Source organism: Cervus canadensis, chromosome 29 (genome assembly GCF_019320065.1).
Source record: "Cervus canadensis isolate Bull #8, Minnesota chromosome 29, ASM1932006v1, whole genome shotgun sequence".
Lineage (NCBI taxonomy): Eukaryota > Metazoa > Chordata > Mammalia > Artiodactyla > Cervidae > Cervus > Cervus canadensis.
In genome coordinates, this window is record NC_057414.1 from 39,904,497 (window position 1) to 39,926,284 (window position 21,788).

Consider the following 21,788-nt stretch of genomic DNA (forward strand, 5'->3'; position numbering starts at 1 on the left):
CCAGGGCCACCCCAGCCCCCAGGCTGCGGCTTGCTCAGACCGCTCGAGGCCATCATGTCTCACACTGAAAAGCTCCCGTGAACCTGGAGTTATAAAGCAGATCTTTGCTGGCTGCACAAACACACCTTCCCCACTGAGGTTGAAAGATAATTTCTCTTTAATTGATTTTTTACCACCATGAACAGTAAAGTAATATGAGAAAAAAAATCTACACTGAAATTTTTCCATTTGTGAAAACTGAAATTACACCTTGCAGACAGTTCCCTCGGAGTGTGGACCCCTCCCTCCCCTTATTGTGTTTCCTGACTTTAGATGCAAGAAAACAGATATATGTGTTTTTCAAAAGAGCTGAAAGTTTTGTGATTTGGGAAGGGGGCAAAGTGAGGAATAATTTCTCACATTACATGGAACACGGTAGGGAGGGCACCTCTGCTAGAAAGGGATTTCTGTAAATACACGAGAAGGCGGTTCTGTTGACACCCGTTCTTCTGTCTATAAGATGCCCAAGTGACAAACAGGACATGTTGTTTTAACACCAGACGATGAAGCTCCTCACTTTCCCCTGCTCGCCAGTGACGACGCTGGCAGATTCTTTTTGCAGGTTCTAGTGATGCCCCCCTGCCCCCACTTTGAGCTCACAGGCCTTGCGGAAATAAACTTTCCCTTCAGAGCCTGGTTCTGAGCCAGAGAGGGATGTGGGTTCCCCGTTCCATGAGAAATGGGGGCTCTAAAGCCATCCCACTGACACCAACCGGCCTTTCAGCATCAGCCATAAAGATGGGCTGAGTGTGGGGATCTTGAAAGAAAAGATCAAACCTGCAGCCTGGCTCCCACTAAATTAACCTCGTGCGTGGCCCAGGGTCAGAGTCCAGGAAGGCCAAAGCCAAGGCCACATCTGTCTCCTTCACAGGCAGCATTTTTGAGAGGACATTAGCCAGATGTCCTTAGAGGCTGACCGCAGCCCAAGCGAGCACCTGATATGTAAACTTGGCGTTCAGAAGGGTTGGGGGGCGCGCGCCTCGAGGCCTGACCTCTGCCCTGCAGCCGCGCCTCCAGGGCAGGTTGGGTGGGCATCGGACCCACTCTCACCGCACTTGTCTTGTGCTCCTTGCAGGTCGGTGGGGGGGGGCCCAGCTCCGCCAGCCGTCCACCATGGTGGTGGCACACCCCACCGCCGCCGCCACCGCCACCGTCACGGCCACCGTCGTGATGACCACAGCCACCATGGACCTGCGGGACTGGCTTTTCCTCTGCTACGGGCTCATCGCCTTCCTGACGGAGGTCATCGACAGCACCACGTGCCCCTCCGTGTGCCGCTGCGACAACGGCTTCATCTACTGCAACGACCGGGGGCTCACGTCCATCCCCGCCGACATCCCTGACGACGCCACCACCCTCTACCTGCAGAACAACCAGATCAACAACGCCGGCATCCCCCAGGACCTCAAGACCAAGGTCAACGTGCAGGTCATCTACCTGTACGAGAACGACCTGGACGAGTTCCCCGTCAACCTGCCCCGCTCCCTGCGGGAGCTGCACCTACAGGACAACAACGTGCGCACCATCGCCCGGGACTCGCTGGCCCGCATCCCGCTGCTGGAGAAGCTGCACCTGGACGACAACTCCGTGTCCACCGTCAGCATCGAGGAGGACGCCTTCGCCGACAGCAAGCAGCTCAAGCTGCTCTTCCTGAGCAGGAACCACCTCAGCAGCATTCCCTCGGGGCTGCCCCGCACGCTGGAGGAGCTGCGGCTGGACGACAACCGCATCTCCACCATCCCGCTGCACGCCTTCAAGGGCCTCAGCAGCCTGCGGCGCCTGGTGTTGGACGGCAACCTGCTGGCCAACCAGCGCATCGCCGACGACACCTTCAGCCGCCTGCAGAACCTGACCGAGCTCTCGCTGGTGCGCAACTCGCTGGCTGCCCCGCCCCTCAACCTGCCCAGCGCCCGCCTGCAGAAGCTCTACCTGCAGGACAACGCCATCAGCCACGTGCCCTACAACACGCTGGCCAAGATGCGCGAGCTGGAGCGCCTGGACCTGTCCAACAACAACCTGACCACGCTGCCCCGTGGCCTGTTCGACGACCTGGAGAACCTAGCCCAGTTGCTGCTCCGGAACAACCCTTGGTTCTGTGGCTGCAACCTCCTTTGGCTGCGGGACTGGGTGAAGGCGCGGGCGGCCGTGGTCAACGTGCGCGGTCTCATGTGCCAGGGCCCCGAGAAGGTCCGGGGCATGGCCATCAAGGACATCACCAGCGAGATGGACGAGTGCTTCGAGGCGGGAGCTCAGGGTGGCGCGGTCAACGCCGCCGCCAAGACCACGCATGCCAGTGACCACGCCTCTGTCACCACGCCCCAGGGCTCTCTCTTCACCCTCAAGGCCAAGAGGCCGGGGCTGCGCCTCCCCGACTCCAGCCTCGACTACCCCATGGCCACGGGCGATAGCGCCAAGACCCTGGCCATCCACGTGAAGCCCCTGACGGCAGACTCCATCCGCATCACATGGAAGGCCACGCTGCCTGCCTCCTCCTTCCGGCTCAGCTGGCTGCGCCTGGGCCACAGCCCGGCCGTGGGCTCCATCACGGAGACCCTGGTGCAGGGCGACAAGACGGAGTACCTGCTGACGGCCCTGGAGCCCAAGTCCACCTACATCATCTGCATGGTCACCATGGAGACCAGCAACGCCTATGTGGCCGACGAGACGCCTGTGTGCGCCAAGGCAGAGACGGCCGACAGCTCCGGCCCCACCACCACCCTCAACCAGGAGCAGAACGCCGACCCCATGGCGGGCCTGCCCCTGGCGGGCATCATCGGTGGCGCCGTGGCCCTCGTCTTCCTCTTCCTGGTCCTCGGGGCCATCTGCTGGTATGTGAACCGGGCCAGTGAGCTGCTGACCCGGGAGCGGGCCTACAACAGGGGCAGCCGGAAAAAGGACGACTATCTGGAGTCGGGGACCAAGAAGGATAACTCCATCTTGGAGATCCGTGGCCCCGGGCTGCAGATGCTGCCCATCAACCCTTACCGCGCCAAAGAGGAGTACGTGGTCCACACCATCTTCCCCTCCAACGGCAGCAGTCTCTGCAAGGGCACACACACCATCGGCTACGGCACCACACGGGGCTATCGCGACGGGGGCATCCCCGACATAGACTACTCCTACACCTGAGGCAGCGCCCCTCCCCTGCCTCCCGGCGCTGCCACCGCGGGGGGCTGTGACCAGCTGGCTGCCATCCGACGGGAACGAGGCAAAGAAACTCCACGCTGACTTTCCCGGCGGAAAGCAGAGTTTGGGGAGGGTTGACAGTTTTGTAGGACACAACAGTGGGGGAAAAAAAAATTTTTTTTTTTTAAAGAATAGAAGGCAGGAGGGAGGTTTGACGTTGCTGAAGACATAATTTATACCAAATTATGCCAGGTGGGGAGGGAAAGACTAAAAATAATATGGCAGGAAGGGTTGGGTCGGGGCTTTTTTTTTTTTCCCCTGAGCTGGGAAGAGACTACCTGTGCGTCTCACGCTCCGCGCAGGGCCATCACAGAGGAGCCGTTTCAGAAGCCGCCAGGCACGAAGCCCTTCACACAGCCCTCGCGGCCGGCTGCTCACTGGAGACGACATGATGGAAGGTTTTCGGGCTTCTCACAAAGGAGAGGGGAAGAAAAGGATATTTTGCTGTGGAGATATTGTCCCGAAATCTCTTCCCTGGCTCCTTCCATGCCATTTTCCCTTACAGATGGGCAGAAAAGAGTGCGTCTTTCACGGCACTCTTTGGACCACGGTGTAGTCGATTAAAAAGCAAACTTCCTTTTTCCTATACTGGAGCCCTCCTCAGTTCCATGCAGCATAGGATCGCGGGAGCGCCATGGAAGCTGTGGCTCTCCCCAGCCACCTGGAGGTGCGTCTCTCGACCCGTCTATCTTGATGGGGTGTCTCTATATACAGATGGGTAGACAGAGCCACGTATTCAGTCCTTACAGTTCTGCTTGGGTCAGTTCGTGCAATGTCCTGAGACAATAGAGTCGCGAAGATGTTGCTTTCTCCTAGAAACCACTGAGTAAGTAGACTGTGCTGGGGACGGGAGCGGGGTGGGGGACAGTGCCGTTCCTAAAGGCAGAGGCATGTCTGTCCTGGCCGGGTGGCTGCGGAGACCCTGGGCAAGGGGTGTTTTCAGCTCAGTCCTATCTCAGGGTGGCCGAGGCTGGGCTGAGCTCCTTTCTGATGTCGAGAAGAGCTTTCTTTGACCGCCAGCGTCCTCATCTCTCTCCCCCTACACCTCCGATGCAGGCATATCAAGAGCTACTTTGTGTTCAATGTGCTTCCTCCAAGACAGGTAATTGGTGCAGGGACTTTTTTTTTTTTTTAAATATCAGCTGATTAGACCTAATGGTTTCCATGGCTGCTCAAACAAAGCCCAGAAAAAGACATGACAATTCTCAGAAAAGCCCTAGGAGACAGCAACCGAAACCGCCCCGCCCCCACCAAGAATATACAACACACTCAGCCGTGCCCACCGCTGGGTATCTGCTCTGGAGAAGGAAGGCCAGATCTCTCTAAAAATGCCAGCCTCCAAAAGGGTACTGACCAGAGCCCTCAGAAGAGATTTTTTTTTTCCTCTCTCTGGAATCAATGCTGCCATCATTCATCAACTGACAGCACTGTTTGGCGAACCATGAGATTAAAACGATGATGAAATAATGACAGTGAATCTGGAAAGAAGAGAGGAGAGGGGCCTGGGGTTCTGATGTCTGCGGCGTTCCAGCACTCGGGGAGCTGGGGGTCACTGTTTGTCAAGGTGCCAGCTGTCCTGCACCCAGGAAGGGCGATATCAAAAGGAGAGGCGCTGGCCTGAGGGCAGGGAAGATGAGAAGGGGTCCAGCCCCTGGCCGTCGCATTTTCAAAAGACCTCAGCTGCTCTGACAAAAGCCAAAGGCAGGAAGAGGAAGACAAACAGCAGTCACAGGGCTGTGGTGACAGGCCCGGGGCCCAGCCTCTCGCCCGACATGAAAAGATGCTGCTGGCCCCTCGGCGAAGAGGCCGGGGTTGAAAGGAATGGACACGATGGCCGCGTGAGTGAGGTGGACGAGAGGCGCGGCTCTCATCACCGGGCAGGGTGTATGGTCTCACCGAGCGGGGATCCTCGACCCCCAGCTTGACGGAGAGGCCGAGGGTCACCAACACATTTCATTTTAGACTCGAGCTTTTTCCCTTTTCCCACCTGAAACGTTTTCTCCTACGATGAAGTCAGGAGACTAAAGTTTCCGAGCGTCCATCTCACATCTGGGTGAAGGTCGCCCTCCCTCCCCCACCCCCGCCCCAGACACAGGCCCCTTCCCTGTGGCTCACGGAGGAGCAGGGGGCGCCCCCCCCAAGCAGTGTCCAGGAGGAGAAGGGGCACTGGCCAGGGGTCAGAGGTTCAAGGTCTCTGCTGTTGCCCGAATGCTGTCTTCTCCCTAAGGGCACCGCTCCAGTCTCTGGCCAGTGTGCCAGGAACCCTGGGTCCCAGCCTCCCCGCTGCCAAATCCCCACCCCAGCCACCAACATGCTGGGTCCCCTGCTCTCCCTCGTATGTCCTCCTTTCCCGAAGCCAAGTGAGAGGTCAGATCATCCCCTTAGAGGCTGGGTGGGAAGGCATTTGGGGAACCGCAGGAGGCCCTACACAGCGAGGCTACGGGCGAACCCGGCAGCTCTGAGAGCCTGCCTGTGCCAGCAGCGCCCTCCAAGCCAGGCCCGAGGGATGACCACCCTCCTCCTAGCAAAGCAGGCCCAGGCCCCCCGCCCCCACCCCGGCCTGAGGACATATCAGTCTCCTCCTCCCAGCTCTTGCACTAAGGGGCACGGGCCCCACCTCACACCAAGGGGAAGCCAGGTCCTTGCTGCAGGCATCCTCCTGCTGGTGTAAAAGTGCTGGAGACAGTGGAGACTCAGCCCAGCCAGGCCCCACGGGCCTCCTCTCGTCTTTTCTCAGCATCCCAGCACCTCTCCAGAGCCCCTTCTAAGAACAAGCCTCCAAATGTCAGCTGTCTCATGGCCCCCCAGGCCAGGGATGGGGCCCTGAAGCCGGGTCCACTCTGAAACCCCATCCCCTCCTGGTCCAGGCCCCCCAAGCCAGCCAGGTAACCTAACGAGAAAGGGTGCGCCAGGGCACCCAGCCTCCCCCAGCCCCAAGAAGCACGTGAGGACACAGGGCCTGGGCCACCACTTCTGTCTAGAATCTCCCTCTTGTGGGCGGCCCACCTGACCTTTGCAGCCTCTTAACTAGCCGGAATAAACCTCCGTGGCCTCAGCGCTGATGAGTATATCTCGTGGTATTTAAGGCAGGTTTCAAGTTTAAAAAAAAAAAAAAAAAAGCCCATGACACTTCTTTGGTTAAGTGGTTTACCCTTCGTGGTAATTAGATGTAGTGATTGGAATCTCTTTTCTATTACATGGCAATTTTCCTTTAAATTTCCCCTAAAAAAAAGGAAAGAGAGAAGGCAAGGAAAGCAGGCAGCGGGGCCAGGCGAGTCATTTGCATTTTGCGAATAAGGCCTCTTGTAAGCTCAGCTCAGGCGTGGGGCCCAACGTATGGAATGCTTAAGAGATTACTAAGAATAAAATCTATTAATTAGTCATACTCAATTCCGCAGACATGATGTGCATCAGAAGCTCCTTTTCTTCCCTCTTCCGGCGGCCTCCCGCGGAAGCCTCCATCTTCTCTAGGTCGGCTCCTGCGTCCTGGACCGCCTCCCTCTAACACGGCGGCTGCATGGCCAACCCGGGGGCCTCTGGGCTTCGGGGGCGGGAGCTGGGGCGCCGGCTCCTTCCGGCTTTGGGTGACACTGGCAGGGGAGGTGACGGCGGCTGGGGAGATGGCACGACTAGGGGGCCCAGGCTTCCGCTCCCCAAGTCCGAAGCCCACGCCCGCCTGTGCCTCTGCCGTCCTCGACGGGTACCAGGCTTGCCCCCGCCCCGAGTCCCCTTTGGGTCCCGGGAGCCCGACTGCCCCAGCAAGGAGCAGAGCATGGACAGGCAGGGAGGGTCTCCAGGGAGGGGCAGGGAAAGCCGGTTTTGTGAATCTACAGCCTCTGTTTCCCTTTCTGTAAAGCAGGGGTGGGCTGAGGCTGGGTCTGGCTCCACCCAGAAAAGCTGGGTGCGCCACGGGCCGAAAAGAGGCACCTACGTCCCCACCCCACCCCCACCTGCTGACTCTGGAAGGTTCTAAATACGGCAGGTGATGGAGGCCCAGAGTGATAGGGACTGGCCGCATGAGGGGTCCTATGGGTCTGAGGGGGCTGACTGCGGCCTCGAGAAGGGAAGGGGTGGCCGGGCAACGTGCCGAGACTGCGTCTGAGCCCCCTCCTTCACCCCCTCAGAGCTGCGGAGAGAGCGGAGGACACCGCCACCCCCTCCTCCAATGGCAGCTCAAGTCCCAGAGCCAACCCCCTCCAGAAATCTACTTCCTGCTGAACGTGCCAGGGAGGATGGGGCTTCTGAGCCTTGTGCTTATGAAAAATACAACAAGAAAAATTGGATGCGGCAGACAGGGAGCAGTGGGGCTGAGCAGGCAGCGGGGGAGAGCCTGGGCATTCCAGGAAGGCAGGGCCTCAGGGCGCACAGGGGCCGAGCCCCCTGAGGGCCGGACTGTGCGCTCAGGGCTTGTGTGGGGTCAGCCGTGCGCCCATACCCCACCCCCGACTCAGATCCCTGCAGGTGATGGGCGGCGGGTGCCTGGCACTGGATCTGCGCCAGGGTGAATGCTAACGAGCCATTCACAGCCCTGCTCAGGCCCTTCCAGAATGCAGGCAGAGGAGGCATCTTTTTTCTTAAGGAGGGATAAAAAGGCTCAAAAATGCAAATCATTACCATTTACAACCAAGTGAGTCTGCTAAATTGATTAGGAAAGATTAAACTCCTTGGAGGTGAAGGGAAAGGGGGATTTTTCGCGTTTTATGAACCTGCTCCCAGCGGTCTTAGGCAGAGCAGAGGTTGGCTGGGCCTGGCTCGCGGGGAGCTGGGAATCTCTGAAGACTGGCCCCACGCCTGGTCCAGTGCTCGGGATACGCTGAGGTGGATGGAGCCTGGCCTCGAGTCTGGAGGGGAAAGCAGGTTTGCTTCCATCAAGTGCCGTGGGATGGGGGTGCTGTCCAGGCCTATAGCAGAGACTCTGCACGCCCCCACCACCCTCCAGATCCCATCTGCCTTAGGGGATGTGGCCGGGCCAGTCCCTTTGTGAGCAGGACTATAAAGCCATGAGCCTTTCTGCTTCCTTTCTGTTGCAGGGTGGGTCTGTCTCTGACCCCGTCCCTGCAGCCAGTGAAGGGGAACTGGGGCCAACTGTGCAGGGAGAACTGAAGGTCAGGGAAGAGAGCTGGCCTGGCAGAGACAGGCAATGAGCTCCCCGTCACTGGGAGCATTCAAGCACTTGATGGGGAGGTGGCAGGTACTTTCCTGCCTATACCAACGCCTGGTTCTTGGACGAGAAGATCTCGGTTCCTACTCTTACTTTACCATCCCTGAGAACCGTGTAAGGAAGATAATCGTGAGATTGCTCAAAACGACCAGTGTTCCTTGAAAATCGCAGGTCAGGGCCATCCCACAGCCAGGCCACCTAGCCCCGTCAGAGGGCCGCTAAGACACCAGAGAGCCTGCAGAATCCCGGTCCTCAGTGTCTAAGAGGCACCAGGAGAGGAAGTCCAGACACGTGCCGCCCCGTCTAGGAGTTGGGAGCACAGAGGGTGACCTGCCACCTGGGCTGGCTCTCCTGGGGCCTCTAGGGGGCCCCCTCCCGGGCACTGCAGCTCCCATCGCAGGCCGCCTCTGGCGTCCTTCCCGCCACCCCACCCCACCCCTCCCCGACGCGAGCTCCCGCCATCAACCCACTGGCTGTTCCCCCAACAACACGCTCGAGGCTGCCGGCTCAGTGCCTCCGTCCCAGCCAGGTTGCCGGCTGCCTGGGGCGCTTTTCACTCTCCGTTTTTAAGCATTTATCATTTCTTTTGAAATGTTCTAAGTAGTTGCCTGAAATACCCACATTTGCTTCTTTAAAAACACTCAAGAAGATTCCCTTGGCTCTTGATTTTCCCTCCCTTTCCTTCATTCCTCCCTTTGCATTTTTAATACACTGTTTTTCTCTACTTTCAGAAATTCTATTATCACTGGGGCCAGGCCCATTTTCTCACGTTAATGTGATTTGCAGGACTGCCCAAACCGCCCCCGCTGCCGCCAGTTTTGCAGGGGCAAAGCCCGCCTTTGCCCAGGTCCCCTCTGAGGGCATCGTGCCCAGGGTAGGCAGGTCTTTACCTGGAGCAGCTGATGCCTTGCTCCCCGTGGGAGAGCCTGCCAGGCCAGGGGCTTCTTGAGACCAGTGTCACTGCCCGCCAGCCCGTTTCTTGTGCTGAGAGGGCAGTGTGGACATACGAGGGCACTGGGGGTCCTGTGGGGGGGGGGTGCTGGCCTGGCCCCCACTTCCCGGCAGAGCCAGTTTCTGAGGCACTAAGGCCATCAGAGCCACCTTGGTGCCATGCCCTATGTCCCTCCCACACCCACCAATGCCGCGCCCAGACCTGAAAGCCCGAACGTCCAAGCCCAGGGCATCCTTGTGGGAAGGTCTTTGCGGTCACTGCCCCTAAATCTCTTTTGTGGCTGTCAGGGTGGACGGCCACTCAGGCAAGATGCCAGGTCCCTGCACTCCTCCACGCGGGGTCACCGAGGCCCAGGACAGCGCCTGACATGCAGGGGTGTCCCTCTCCTCTTCCTCCGTCCTCGCAAGTCCCTGGGGTTCAGTGCAAAGGGCCTGGATGGGCGTGATGCAAACGGCCTTCCTCCTCTCCTCCCGCACCCACGCCGCTGGCAGCCTTAGCGGGGCTCCTCCTCCCTGAAAATCACACTCTACCCTCCCTTGGATCCAGCAATCAGCAGCCGCGAGCCTGTTGGGGAAATCCAGCCATGGGTGAGACCCAGACGCCCGCCTACGGGGGACCCGGTTCCCCTTCTCTGAGCCAAGCCTCAGGTGGCTGATGAGGAGGGCAGAGAACTGGGTGTCCCGCCTTGTCTGACGCTCCTGTCAAGAGTCCCCACATCCGGGCTGCCCACCCGGAGGACCGAACTGGGCTCTCAAGACGGAGGAAGACAAATGCAACCCGAGCCAGGAGTGAAAGACAAGTAGGGCTGCCACCTGCTCATCTCTGGGAAGTCAGCGGTCCAGGGCGCTTCTCAGTGCCCTGTGCGGAGGACGTGCCTGCAGAGGGTCCCAGAGACCACCCACCTCCGGCTGGTCCCATTTCCAAAAGGTTCTGGGAGCCCAGGAAGAAGACACACAAGACCCTGGACCTAGCTTAGATTTTTTTTTTTTTAACCCAGCCTGGCATACCACCTGCCCACAGGCCAGCAGCCTCATCTGAGAAGCCCACCCAGCGTCCAGGGGACACGGGGAGAAAGCAGAAGTGCCCAGTGTTAGGGGTTTGCCAGCTGAGAGGCAGAGAAGCGGGGAGACGGTGTGGAAGGCTGGGGATGGCTGTGGGGCTGTGAACACCAGCGAGCCAGAGAGATGGTGCGGTTTCGTGACTCTGCTGGCTGGGGCGGGCACCCCCTCATTACGAACGTCCCCAGGCAGGTGTGAACAGGGACAAGAAGGAGAAGAGTAAACTAAGGAAGCCCCGCGCGTACGCCCTGCTGAGCAAATGTTTTTAAGAGCCACCAACTGCAATCTCCCCTCCCGATGTTCAAAGGTTACCGCATCTCGTGAGGTATGGTGTGATAAAGCACTGGTGGGGTTGGCGGATGGCCGGGGGACTCAGCAGAATCCCTCCCCCACAGCCTGGGGAGGAAGAGAGCAGGGAGTGGTCCTTGGGCAGAGCCTGGTGAACGGAGCGGGTCCCTCTGCCGCAGAAGGCGGATGCCTGGCCAGCCCAAGGCCCGGGGAAGGCAAGGCTGCGACCAAGGTCCCTTCTGCCACCCGAGAGACCCCGGCCGGGGCACCCCTGCTTCCCTTGAGCCCCTGCACTTGCCCCCCTGCAGAATCAGCCCCTGGCCACCCCATCTTCTCCATTTCCCTCTGAAGGGCAGAGTAGTCTCGGGGGTCTGAGTGGTGGGGCTGCTCCCTCTGCTGCCTGCTGCCATCTGACTCCTGGCTGGCTGACTCGGCCTGGCCCCGGGGCCCACCTGCCCCCCTCCCAGCGTCACCACTGGATACGCAAACACCCACCACGACGACAACACAAACCAAAGTGCACTGCAAACCGCCCTTGGGCCTCCTTCCTGTAGGTGCCTTGAAACTTCAATGTTGAGATGAATGTGATGAACTTATTTGATCCTATTTTCTGTTTGTCTCTTTTCATATAAAATGTCCAAGTCCACTTTCCTTGTCCTTTTCTTGAAATAAATAGAAAGATTTAACTTTTACAGGCTTCTCAGCTGCTGACTCCCAGCTTGGCGGCCCAGCGTGCCCACGGCCGTGATCTGTCGCCCACAGGGTCTCGGTTGCCCACGCCCGCCTCCCCAGGCTGCCTCCCGAGGGTCAGCCCAGCTGTCGGGGCCCACCGGCACAGAGGTGGTGGCTGGGCGGGAAGGAGATTCTGGATTAGTACATTCCCCAGGCACCACGGGAACCAAAACCGTGATCCTGCTGCAGGACGGAGAAGGGACGTCTGACCCCATCCCACGGGCCCCGGGGAAGGCGACTGCCAGTGAAAGGCCGATTCCAAGAGGGTTTTCACAAGGAGACATATTAAAAGGAGCCATGGATTATCTTGTAAGAGGCTCCAGCAGCCGTGTGGGCGCCCAGATAAGCCTGGAACCGCTCGGGCGCTGGGGACACAGCTGTCCCTCCGCTGGCCTGGGTCCCCCCACCCCCAACACCCTTTATCCCCGAGATGCACCCGCCGATTTCACGACTCTGCAGGCCTCCTCTGATATCTCACACCCCAAAGTGGGGGGAGAAGGAAAAAAACTATTTTCCGTGAGAACAATAGCAGTTTCTGCTAAATTTAACATAAAATAAGAGCTCATTACTTCTGCCTTAGATCTGATTCCACATCTGGAAACGGGTTAATGAGCTTTTTTCCTTATATTCTAAGGAAGCAAGGTTATTTCTGGATGTGCCTTGCTGGCAGGTGGCCTGGCTGGGGTGACATGGGGTGCTCTGACCCTGTAGGTGCCCTTCCCCTCTTCCCACCCTCTCAGTCCTCAGTGCTGGCCCCCTGGGCGGGGGTGCAGGGGGGTGGGGGCGCCCAGAAACTGTGGGCCCTGGGGAAGGGACAGATGGCTTCCCTGACCTCTGACCCCGTCCTAGGGCCCACCCAGCACACAGCGGGGTGCTCGGGGTGGCTGCCTGCTCCTCCCTCACCCGAGACTTGTCCCTAAAGAACACGATCCACCGGTCAGTCAGTAGATGTTTACTGACGGCCTACTGTGTGCTGGGGTGGGGCTGGGGCCCCCCTCCAGCCTCATGGAGGTGGGGAAGGGATGCTCACGGGCGAGGCGGCGTGGGGAGACTCTCCGGGAGCCATGTCTCCACTGAGGGTGTTTCCTCAGACGAGGACTCGGGGGCAGGGGAGCAGGCCTGGCACGTGGCCGGCAGGAGTGCCAAGGCTGGGGCATGGAGGCGGGGCCAGTTCTGTACACCTTCTGGAAGACTCCGCCTCCCCCGGAAGCACTGCACCGATCTGCCGGCCCCCACCCCTGGCCACACCGGGTACAGTTCACTCCCCAGCAGGCCCTGACCCCGACTTCCTGGCCTGATGCCCTTGAGGGCCGTTGAAGGTTCAACTCAGGCCTTGTCTCTGGTGAGGCCGTGCCCACCGGGCCACACCTGCCAGTTCTCACCGGCACATGTGACGGGTCCCAGCACCTCGCTCATGAGGGGCTCCTGGCGGGCACGTCTTGCCTTCCACCCCCTTTCAGACCCCAAAGGCGTGGTCAATGTGAACAGTCAATAAACACCAGCAAATCGATCAACCAACAGATCACCCCACCAGGGCTGGACCCAAGGAGGATGACTTTCCAAGACCAGGCACCAGTCAGAAGGCAGTCTTACTTCTCCCCCACTCCTAACCCTGAGCGGTGGGCTGACCCAGCTAGCCGGACCCTCTAAATGATCGATAGCAGGGCCCCGAACCAGGTGCCCCCGGGCCCCTCTCTTCAAGCTGGAGCAGGAGGAGAACTGGGTTCCGGGGCTGTGTTCCTCAGCCCCTGAGAGCTAAAAGAAGTTCTGCCCAGGAAGGGCTCACGGGCTAGGAACCACTGGGCTAACGCCTGCCCTGGGGGCTCCCCAGGCGGGGCCTCAGAGCCGGGTGAGACCCCCAGGCCCCACCGCCTACTCCCTATGCGTCTGTAAAGCCTGTGCAAGAGGACAGTTCACGGCTCTCGATTCTCCCACCGGGACGACCCTGCTCCCACGTGTGCCAGGGCCCCGTGAGAGGACTGGAGTGCTGAATCCCCCGACCCCTGGCTTGTCCAGGGAGCACAGGCCCTGGGCCTGGGGCCCTCGGGGTTTACCCAGCACCCCTGGCTCCCAGGTATGGGTGCTGAGCTGACCAGCACGTCCCCCAGGGAGGCCCAGGTGCCTCCACAACAGCCCCTGGGTCTGCACAGGGCAGAGGCGGCCTGCTCCCCACACCACCCCGACCCCACCCAAGGTCTGCGGCCTGCTCCCCCAACCTGCTAGAGGGGCTCTCAGGCTGACCCGAGCTTTTGGCCTCCAGAGAACAGGGGTGGGGATGAGAGCATCTTAGGTTTTAGTAAATGCCCTGGATGGGTTGGGGTGGGGGGGGTTGTGGTTGGAGGCCCACAGGGATGGCCCCACAGGAGGAAATCACCAGGAACCATGGGGGAGATCCCAGGACCTGCATTCCAGGTCCATGGTAAGAAGACCCTCCAAACATAACTGACCCTTTCTGAAGAGCAGAAGGTGGTCTGAGTGGTCCTGAGCCCGTCCTCACAGGACAGCAAGCAGAGCGGGCAGGCCCCTCGAGGGGGCGCGAGTTCTGGGAGGTGGAGGTGACAGGCTGGCCATGAAGTGCCCTTGTCACCCCATCACATCTTCCGATGGCCCCTGGGGAACAGGCTGGTCTCCCCTGAGACCCGGGACTTCCCCTGCTGAGCCCCACTCCAGCCAAGCAGTTTCCAGTCCTTTCCTTCCCAAAGAACTCTCAGGCATTGCATATCACTGAGGTTATGGACATGAATAGGGTAAGCCCCCAAATAGCTGCTCAGCCACCAAGGGACACCCCAAAGCCCAAGGCCCCTGCTTCTGGTACCCAGCTCCTCCTGGTTGGTCAGTTCAAGGGTGGCTACCATCCCATCCCTGGACCCTGCTCTTACCCGGCCACCACCAGGTTCCAGAAGCTTCTGTGCTCCTGCCCCCACTTCCCAGGAGGGGTCTCGGCCTCACCAAATATCCTAGAGAAGAAGCAACCAAACCCAGGAGGGGTCCAGCACCCCCAATTGCACCCTGCACCCCGGGTACGAGGCCCCAGGCAGAGCCAAGGTCCCCTGCCAGCCCCAAAACACTGCCTCCCAAGGGCTGAGCGGAGGTCACGCATCACTTTCAGGCGCCCCCGGCCCGCCCGCCTCCCCTCCCGTCCTCCATAGCCCTCGTCCCCTTGTCAGCACTGGTCTCTGCACGGCCCACCGCCCCCAGGCCTGGCACCAGCACCTCTGAGGGACCCTCTCCTTCCAAGACAGAGTAAATAGGCTCCCTCGAGCCGCTAACTGACAGCACAGATGAAAGCCCGGCGCTCCCCCCGCGGAGATTTACAGGGGACGTGAAATCTTATTTGCACTACTGCCAAGCCTGGGACACGAAGAAATTATGCCTCGAGAAGAGGCCGGCCGGCTCCCCACGGAAGCGGCGGTGTTGGAGATGGGCTTATTAAAAGCCACAGTGGCCACATTTCAACTCGTTTCAGGTGTTAAGTAATTTACTGCCACCCAGAATTCAGTGATGGTGTTTTATCATTTTTATTTCCGTGATGCGGGCTCAAGGCCCCTGCACAGGGGACTGCGGGTCTAAATGCTCCCCGCACCCCCAGGACTGCGAGGGAAATGGGGGAGCAGCGGCCTGGGAGGGGGCGGGAGTGGCAACCGACACCCCGATTCTCTCCAAGGTTATACCAGGCTTGGCTCAGAGTGTCGAGGAGGGCCGACTCTAAGATCCCCCTGATCCATATTTAAGGGTTCACTGCTTCCCCCAAAGACCCTGCCGGCGTTTTCTGAAGATAGCAATGGTACTGTAAGTCCTGTGAGAGCAAACACTACCCCTCTCAGGACCGGTCTACCAACCACACGATCAAGTCTTTATTGAGCACCTACCATGTGCCAAGTCCCCAGACAGCAAGTGGGCAGGACCCTAAAGACCCCTCTCCCTAAGGATCGCATGCTCTGCTCATAGTGTTGAATAACACTATGTGGTTGTGGTTGGTTGATTAAAATCTCCAAAAGGCACACAAGCTCTCAAAAGAAACATGGGGGGCTCTGGAGGCAGGGGCAGGAGGCAGAGAACCCGCCTGATGGGACATCGGTCCGTGCCAGGGGTCACAGCCATCCTCCCGGCAGGGACCTCCCGCATCACAGACAAGAAGGTTCAGCGCCACAGTGCCACTCACTGCTCTGCAGACGGTGCGGCCAGGGGCCTGCGCCCTCCCCTTCCACGGCCTTGACCCCCCTGGGGAAACGCGCACCCTCACGGTCACAGAAAACCAGGGACGGAACCGAGCGGCCTGGGGCCCACGGGGTCGAGAGCCCTGAGCACCTTCTCAGCAGTGCTGGGCGGGGGGACCGTTTGACGCCTGCTGGCTTTGTGGGGATTAAGCCTATTACTGAGGCTCCGGGGGCTTATCCGACACCCTTTCTGAGGCCCCCTTTCTCCACCTGTTTTCAGATACTCGGGAAGACCAAGGGGAATCTTCAAAGCCTAGGCTGAGCCAAGAGCAGAAATTCTTTAATTAGCTTTCTCTTGGATCGGGGCCCTGGCGAATGGATTAGTTGTGGTGTGGCTGGAGAAAGGGATTGTAGTCCCTTAGAGCTGAGATTACAAGCCCCAGGGTGAGGGGCCGAGGGCCCGTCACCAGGGATGGCGGCTCCCCAGGGGCTGGCAGAAGGAACCTGTCACTGGGAAGACACAGGAGACATGCTCTCAGCGAGGCCTCGGTCCTCGGGAGCTGGCACGGAGACACGCTTGGCACAGCAGGGCGGCACCCTGGGGTCTTGTAATGGCTGTGTGTCCTCCCTGTGGGATGGCCCGCATCTGGCACCTCATGATTAGGGGGGACTTCCATCTGTGAGAGGCAAGGCAATGCGCCCCGACCGTGGCAGACACCAGACATCTGTCACCGTGTTCCATCCTCGTTCATCCCCACTTTCAAGCAGGTAAACTGAGGCCCGGACCTAAGGAGCTTGCCCAAGGCTACAGTGACAGAGGTTCGTGTGTGAACCAGGTCCTAGGCCAGTTAAGGGGCCTGACTGGGATCTGGGAACCTGGAGGGAAAGGCACAGGCCAGCCCCCACCAGATATCGCTGCAAGGAAGTAAGCCTCCCCAGGCGGGCCTCCTCCAGGAAGCCCTCCTGACCAGCCCCCACTACCTTGAATCCCCCTGGTTAGACTCATGCTCTGTGCCGTGCCCACTGCTCCCACTCTACACTGAGTGTCCTTTAGAGGCAAGGGCTGGGCCTCCCTCATTTCATACTCTCTGAATGAAGAGAGGTGGACTGTGCCCTCCTCCATCCAGGACGGAGGTCCAGAAAAGGGAAGGCTGGCAGGAGGCTGGGCCTTGGGGGCTGGAGGACAGGAAGGAGGGAGCCCAGAGGGGAGGCTGCCTGGGACCCCAGGAGCCGAGCTCCAGGCTCAGGTCTCCCCCAGGCCGGGGTTCTCCTGCTGGACAGGAGGGGCAGGATGATTCAAGGACTTGGAGACCCAGATTCCCCGGGACTGAAGCCCTTTGAAGTAAGACTTGTGCTCTCCCTTGAGCTCCACATCAAAGGCAGCTCTGCTGTGGTTGGGCCACGCTGGGCTCTACAGATAAGGGCCGCCCTCTTGGGGCAGGCAGAAAAAGGGCGCCTGGGCCTCCAGGAGCAGACATCACCCGCCCCGGCCTCCCTCTGCCTTCTCTGCTCCTGGGAGGAAGAAGCTGAGCCACCCCCAGGGAGCCACCTCAGGCCTCTGTCTGGGATGCTCCCCCCACGCCCCACTTCCTGACCCTCCCGACAGGTCCGCCTCCAGGACCAAGTCGTTGCAGGCGACGGTGTAGCTCCCCAGGGTGTCCTGCTGCCTGGAACCACATCTCCATTGCTCGTCCTTGCAGCCTCAGTGTCCAGCACCTGCTCAACGAATGGCCGGCTGTGCTATGGAGCAGGTGGGAGGTCGGGGCAGGTTGCTGGAGAAAATGACATCTAAGCCGGGAACTGGAGCATGTATGACCAGAGTCAGACACGTGAAAATGGGAAGAGAGGGTGCAATGGCTAGGAGGTGAGGGACCCAAAATCATTCAGCTGGGCTGGACTGGAGAGGCCGGAAAGGGAACCAGAAATGGCAGGAGAGATTCTGAGGCCGGACGATGTGGGTGTACCGGCCACGATGCCCAGAGAGTCAAGGTCACTATTAGCACGAGACTTTCCCTAAATCAAGGATCCCAGGGATGCTGGAAGAAGCTGTGATATGAGCCAGGGCTGCCCAACGCTGAGGGCCCCCATTTCCACTGTGGCCTCGACGAATACCCTCTCCCCCTCGTTGTGCAGTGCAGCTCCGGGACCAGCCATGAGTTTGCAGAGAGAGCTGAAACCCAGAGGCACTGCCCAGCTGGAAACGGCGTCCACCCCATGAGAGGCCAGGCCCAGAAAGACCATGGCCAAGGGAACGTGTGGATCCCTGGGACCAGGGGGCTGAGTATGTGAATGAGGCCAGGCACCAATCCCCCCGGGGGGAATCTCCAGTGGTGGGCATGGCAAACTGGGGGCCACAAGGGCAGCAGTGGTCCTGCAGAGACTCCCTATGAGCAAAGGGGAGTTCTCTGTGTTTTCTGGGATAAAGCAAGTCTTCCCAAGTACCTACTGTGTGCCGGCTGGTGCGAACCGCAGGGGTGAGTCCAGCAAAGGCCGGTTTTCTGCTGCCTTTCCCTTATCCAGGGACCAAACCTGCACAAATCAGTAATTCCAGCCTCCGCCTCTTCTCCAGTTGCCTCTTCTCCAGCCGTGGAGAATGATATGTCTTATTTCAATTAGCCTTTTCCTGATTACTGGCGAAGTTCTGCATCTTTTCACTTGTTTACTGGCCATTTGTTTTTCTCTGACTGGGAATTGCCTGTCCACATCTTTTGCCCATTTTTCTTATTGATGTGTAGGAGCTCTTTGCACATCAAGAGAGGAGCAGAGAAGCAGCCTTCTCCTGGGGCAGACCCTCAGGGCCTCCCTGAAGGGTCCTCAGGCCCAGGAAAGGGAAGAGGATTTGCAGGGGGCTCCCACTGCATCCCTACACCCTGCCCAGCTCCCGGCGGGCCAACTCTGCTCAGAGACGAAGCACCTTCTGCAGGTGGGAGCCCCTGTCAGGCTGGCATCGCAGCTGGCAAAAACCCAGAGGGCTGATTTTTTTTTTTTTACTACACTGCCCCATGGCTGGCAAGGTGCCCTGGATGGCACCCGAGAGGGGGCAGCTGGTATAGAGGGGTGTCTAGGAAGAAGCGATAACTATCAGTAGCCAGCCCAGTTCAGTGGGAACCAGCTGACAAAGGGGGCAGGTCCTGAAGCCTCAGGATGGCCCTCCCGACAGAATTCCAGGGCCCTCTCTGGTGCACACCATCCCTGACCCACGTCCAGCTATGTGTGTGTGCATGTTCAGTCGCTCAGTCATGTCCAACTCTTTGCAACCCCATGGACTGCAGCCCACCAGGCTCCTCTGTCCATGGAATTTTCCAGGCAAGAGTACTGGAGCAAGTTGCCAGTATTGGCACCACAACTGCTGAGCCTGTGTGCCCTAGAGCCCGTGCTCCTCAACAAGAGAAGGCACCGCAATGAGAAATTCACACACCGCAACTAGAGAGCGGCTCCCACTTGCTGCAACTAGAGAAAAGCCTAAGCAGTGACGAAGACCCAGCACAGCCACAAATAAATAAATAAAATCACTTTTTAAAAAAGAAATGGCAGGAGAGATTCTGAGGCCTGACCATGTGGGTGTGTACCAGTCACTTCCCCAGCAAGTTGCTAAGGGATCTTCTTGATCCAGAGATCGAACCTGCATCTCTTGCATTGGCAGGCAGATTCTTTACCACTACACCACCAGAGAAGCCCCTTCCAGCTATAACAGTCAACAAAGAGTGACCCAGGCCTGGATAGATGTGAGCCCTGCCCCTTCACCCTCGGCCACCTGACCTTTCAGGGCCAGAAGCAACCCTATGGTTCATTCCCCTCCAGCGCTTTCCATATTTCAGCAGACAAACATCACAGGCCATAAAACTGATTTCCAAAGTCTATAAAGGCTATAACATTTAGGAGCCAGGAAGAATAAAGTCCCTCCTTCCCCAGGGTAATGGCTGCCAAGAGCCCCGGCAGGGCCCTTTCTGTAGCTGGGGTGGCAGGCACCGGGACCAGCCTGCAGACATCCCTACACCAGGTGGTAAACGACCACTCAGCAAGCACCCGGGAGGCTGCAAACCTCCTGCTCACTTTTACCCTGGCTGCCCGTTGCACTGGCTCCCCCCAAATCAGGGAGGGCTCACCGGCACCCTGGGCCCACCCCTCTCCCACCCACTACTAAGCTCCCGGCAGAAAAGCCAGACCACAGATTGGAGGCCACCGTCCTGGTGCCGGCCAAGGTCACTCCGCTGCTCTGTGCCATGCTGGGGCAAGCCTCCCGGGAGGACAAACAACGCCGCCACAGAGGCGGCCACCATGACCTCCACGTGACAGAAGGGGGATGGGCTGCCCTGACCTCCCCCAAGCTCTCCAAACACCCCCATCCTGGGCTGCCCACTCAGAGACATCTAGAAATATGTGGGGTTACCACCGGCCCACTGCCCCCATTCACTCACTCACTCATTCATTTAAAGGTGACGTGACCCAGTGGAAAGTACTCAGGATCTGGTTCAAGCTTCCTGGCTGGAGATTAGTCACTGGCGTTCCAAGCAGAAAAGCCACCCACCAGGTCATTGTTATGCTGATTATCCTGGTCAGCTGGACCAGGAGGGGACCATGGTCTGGAGATGTGGGACAGGAGGCTGGGCCAGCATGAGGGCAAAGTATCAGGGGCAGGCCTGCCAGCCAGAGGGGAGGGGGCCTATCTGGAGACAGGGAGATAGACAAAATGACCACAAGTCCCTTCCAGGCAAGGATGAAACATGGTCAGGAGACAGGGCATCCAGGCCCTATTTTTTTAATCCCACCCTCAGGGCAAATCCATGTGCAGCCAGCAGATCCACACATAAGGGTAAAGGAGGGACCGCCCCCCCCCCGCCCCCCGGGGCTGTGGGGACCCTCTCTCAGAAGTCACTCCTCCTCCTTCTCCAGGGTTAAAGCACATCAGGATAAGGAATTAGCCATGGGCTCAGCCTCCAGCTTCACCACCAAGAGGTGGAGAGAAGTGAGGCTCTTATCAAGGATGCCCCCCCACAAAGGGGCCCCCAGAGTGCCTGTGGGAAGATGAGAGGTGGGCAGGCGGGGTGCCAGCCCCGGGGGCTCTCCAGGCTGGCTGGGGGCTGAGCGGCGGCATTTGCATGGAGAGCCTCCGTGGCTCTGGAGTGTATGCAGCTGCCTGGGTGTAATTCCTAAGGCGAGACGAATCTCCAGCCCGCTTTTCTCAGCAGGAACAAGTCTTTCCTTCAAATCGATGGTGACACATTTTTAAACTCTGATATTAAGGAGGGAAAGATTTTGCCGGCCCCCCGGGGGCAACCCTTATTAGTCACTGGCTCATCTGAGAGAAATCACAGCGGCAGACTCAGTGGGCCTGCGCGAGGCAAGAAGCCCAGAGGCCAGGCCCCTGACAAGGGAATGGAAGGCGACAAACTAGAGGGCAGAGAGGGCCCTCCGGAGGCGGGAGCGAAGCCGAGAGGGGGGCTGCACTTAGAGACGGGGTCTGGAGCAAGGGGTGAAGCAGCTGTAGGGGAATAAAGAATAGCTGGTGAGAGTGGCAGAGGGAGAGGAGAAAGTACGAGAAAGAGACATGAAGCTGAAATATAAGTAGATTTCCAAGTTTAGAGTCACAGAACCCAAAGTCTCATTTCCCATCTTGCTATGGCTGCCAGGAAGCTCAAGGCCACTTTCCTTTCTAAAAAATGTGTTTATTATTTATTTTTGGCGGCGCTAGGTCTTCACTGCTGCCCTTGTTGTACAACTTGTTGTACAACTTTCTCTAGTTGTAGCTAGCGGGGGCTACTCTTCATTGCCGTGCATGAACTTCTCATTGCGGTGGCTTCTCTTGTTGCACAGCACGGGCTCTAGGACACGCAGGCCTCAGTAGTTGTGGCACACGGGCTTTAGCTGCTCCGCGGCACATGGAATCTTCCCAGACCAGGGATCGAATCCGTGTTTCCTGCGTTGGCAGGTGGATTTTTAACCACTGGACCGCCAGGGAAGTTCATGGCCACTTTTCATACACAGCAGAAATAGAGTTGTCACAAAAGCCTAGTTTTGAGGTGTCTTCTGGATGGGGCCTAGGTAAATACCAGGAGCCAAACTGCCCAAGCAGGCACCAAGAGCGTAAAATACAAGGGCGGGTATGAACCGTGGCCCCTGGTTAGACCAGACACCAGCACTCCACGGGCAGAGCAGACTCGGGAATGAGGCGAGAGGCTGGCAGGTCAGAAAACATGTGTCAAGAGCATCCAGGC

At 58.8% G+C, this 21,788-nt stretch overlaps 2 protein-coding genes across 3 annotated transcripts in view; one reads left to right on the plus strand and one right to left on the minus strand.

Moving 5' to 3' along the window:
• The window catches only part of FLRT1 (fibronectin leucine rich transmembrane protein 1), an 85,096-nt gene extending 73,722 nt beyond the window's left edge, over window positions 1-11,374 (plus strand). The window contains exons 3-4 of the mRNA XM_043452608.1: window positions 1,115-4,051; window positions 10,585-11,374. Of these exons, the coding sequence (XP_043308543.1) occupies window positions 1,153-3,168 (2,016 nt within the window). The 5' untranslated portion in view covers window positions 1,115-1,152 and the 3' untranslated portion in view covers window positions 3,169-4,051; window positions 10,585-11,374. The remainder of the gene's footprint in view (window positions 1-1,114; window positions 4,052-10,584) is intronic.
• Window positions 1-21,788, minus strand: part of MACROD1 (mono-ADP ribosylhydrolase 1) — a 152,816-nt gene that overhangs the window by 107,683 nt on the left and 23,345 nt on the right. The window lies entirely within an intron of this gene.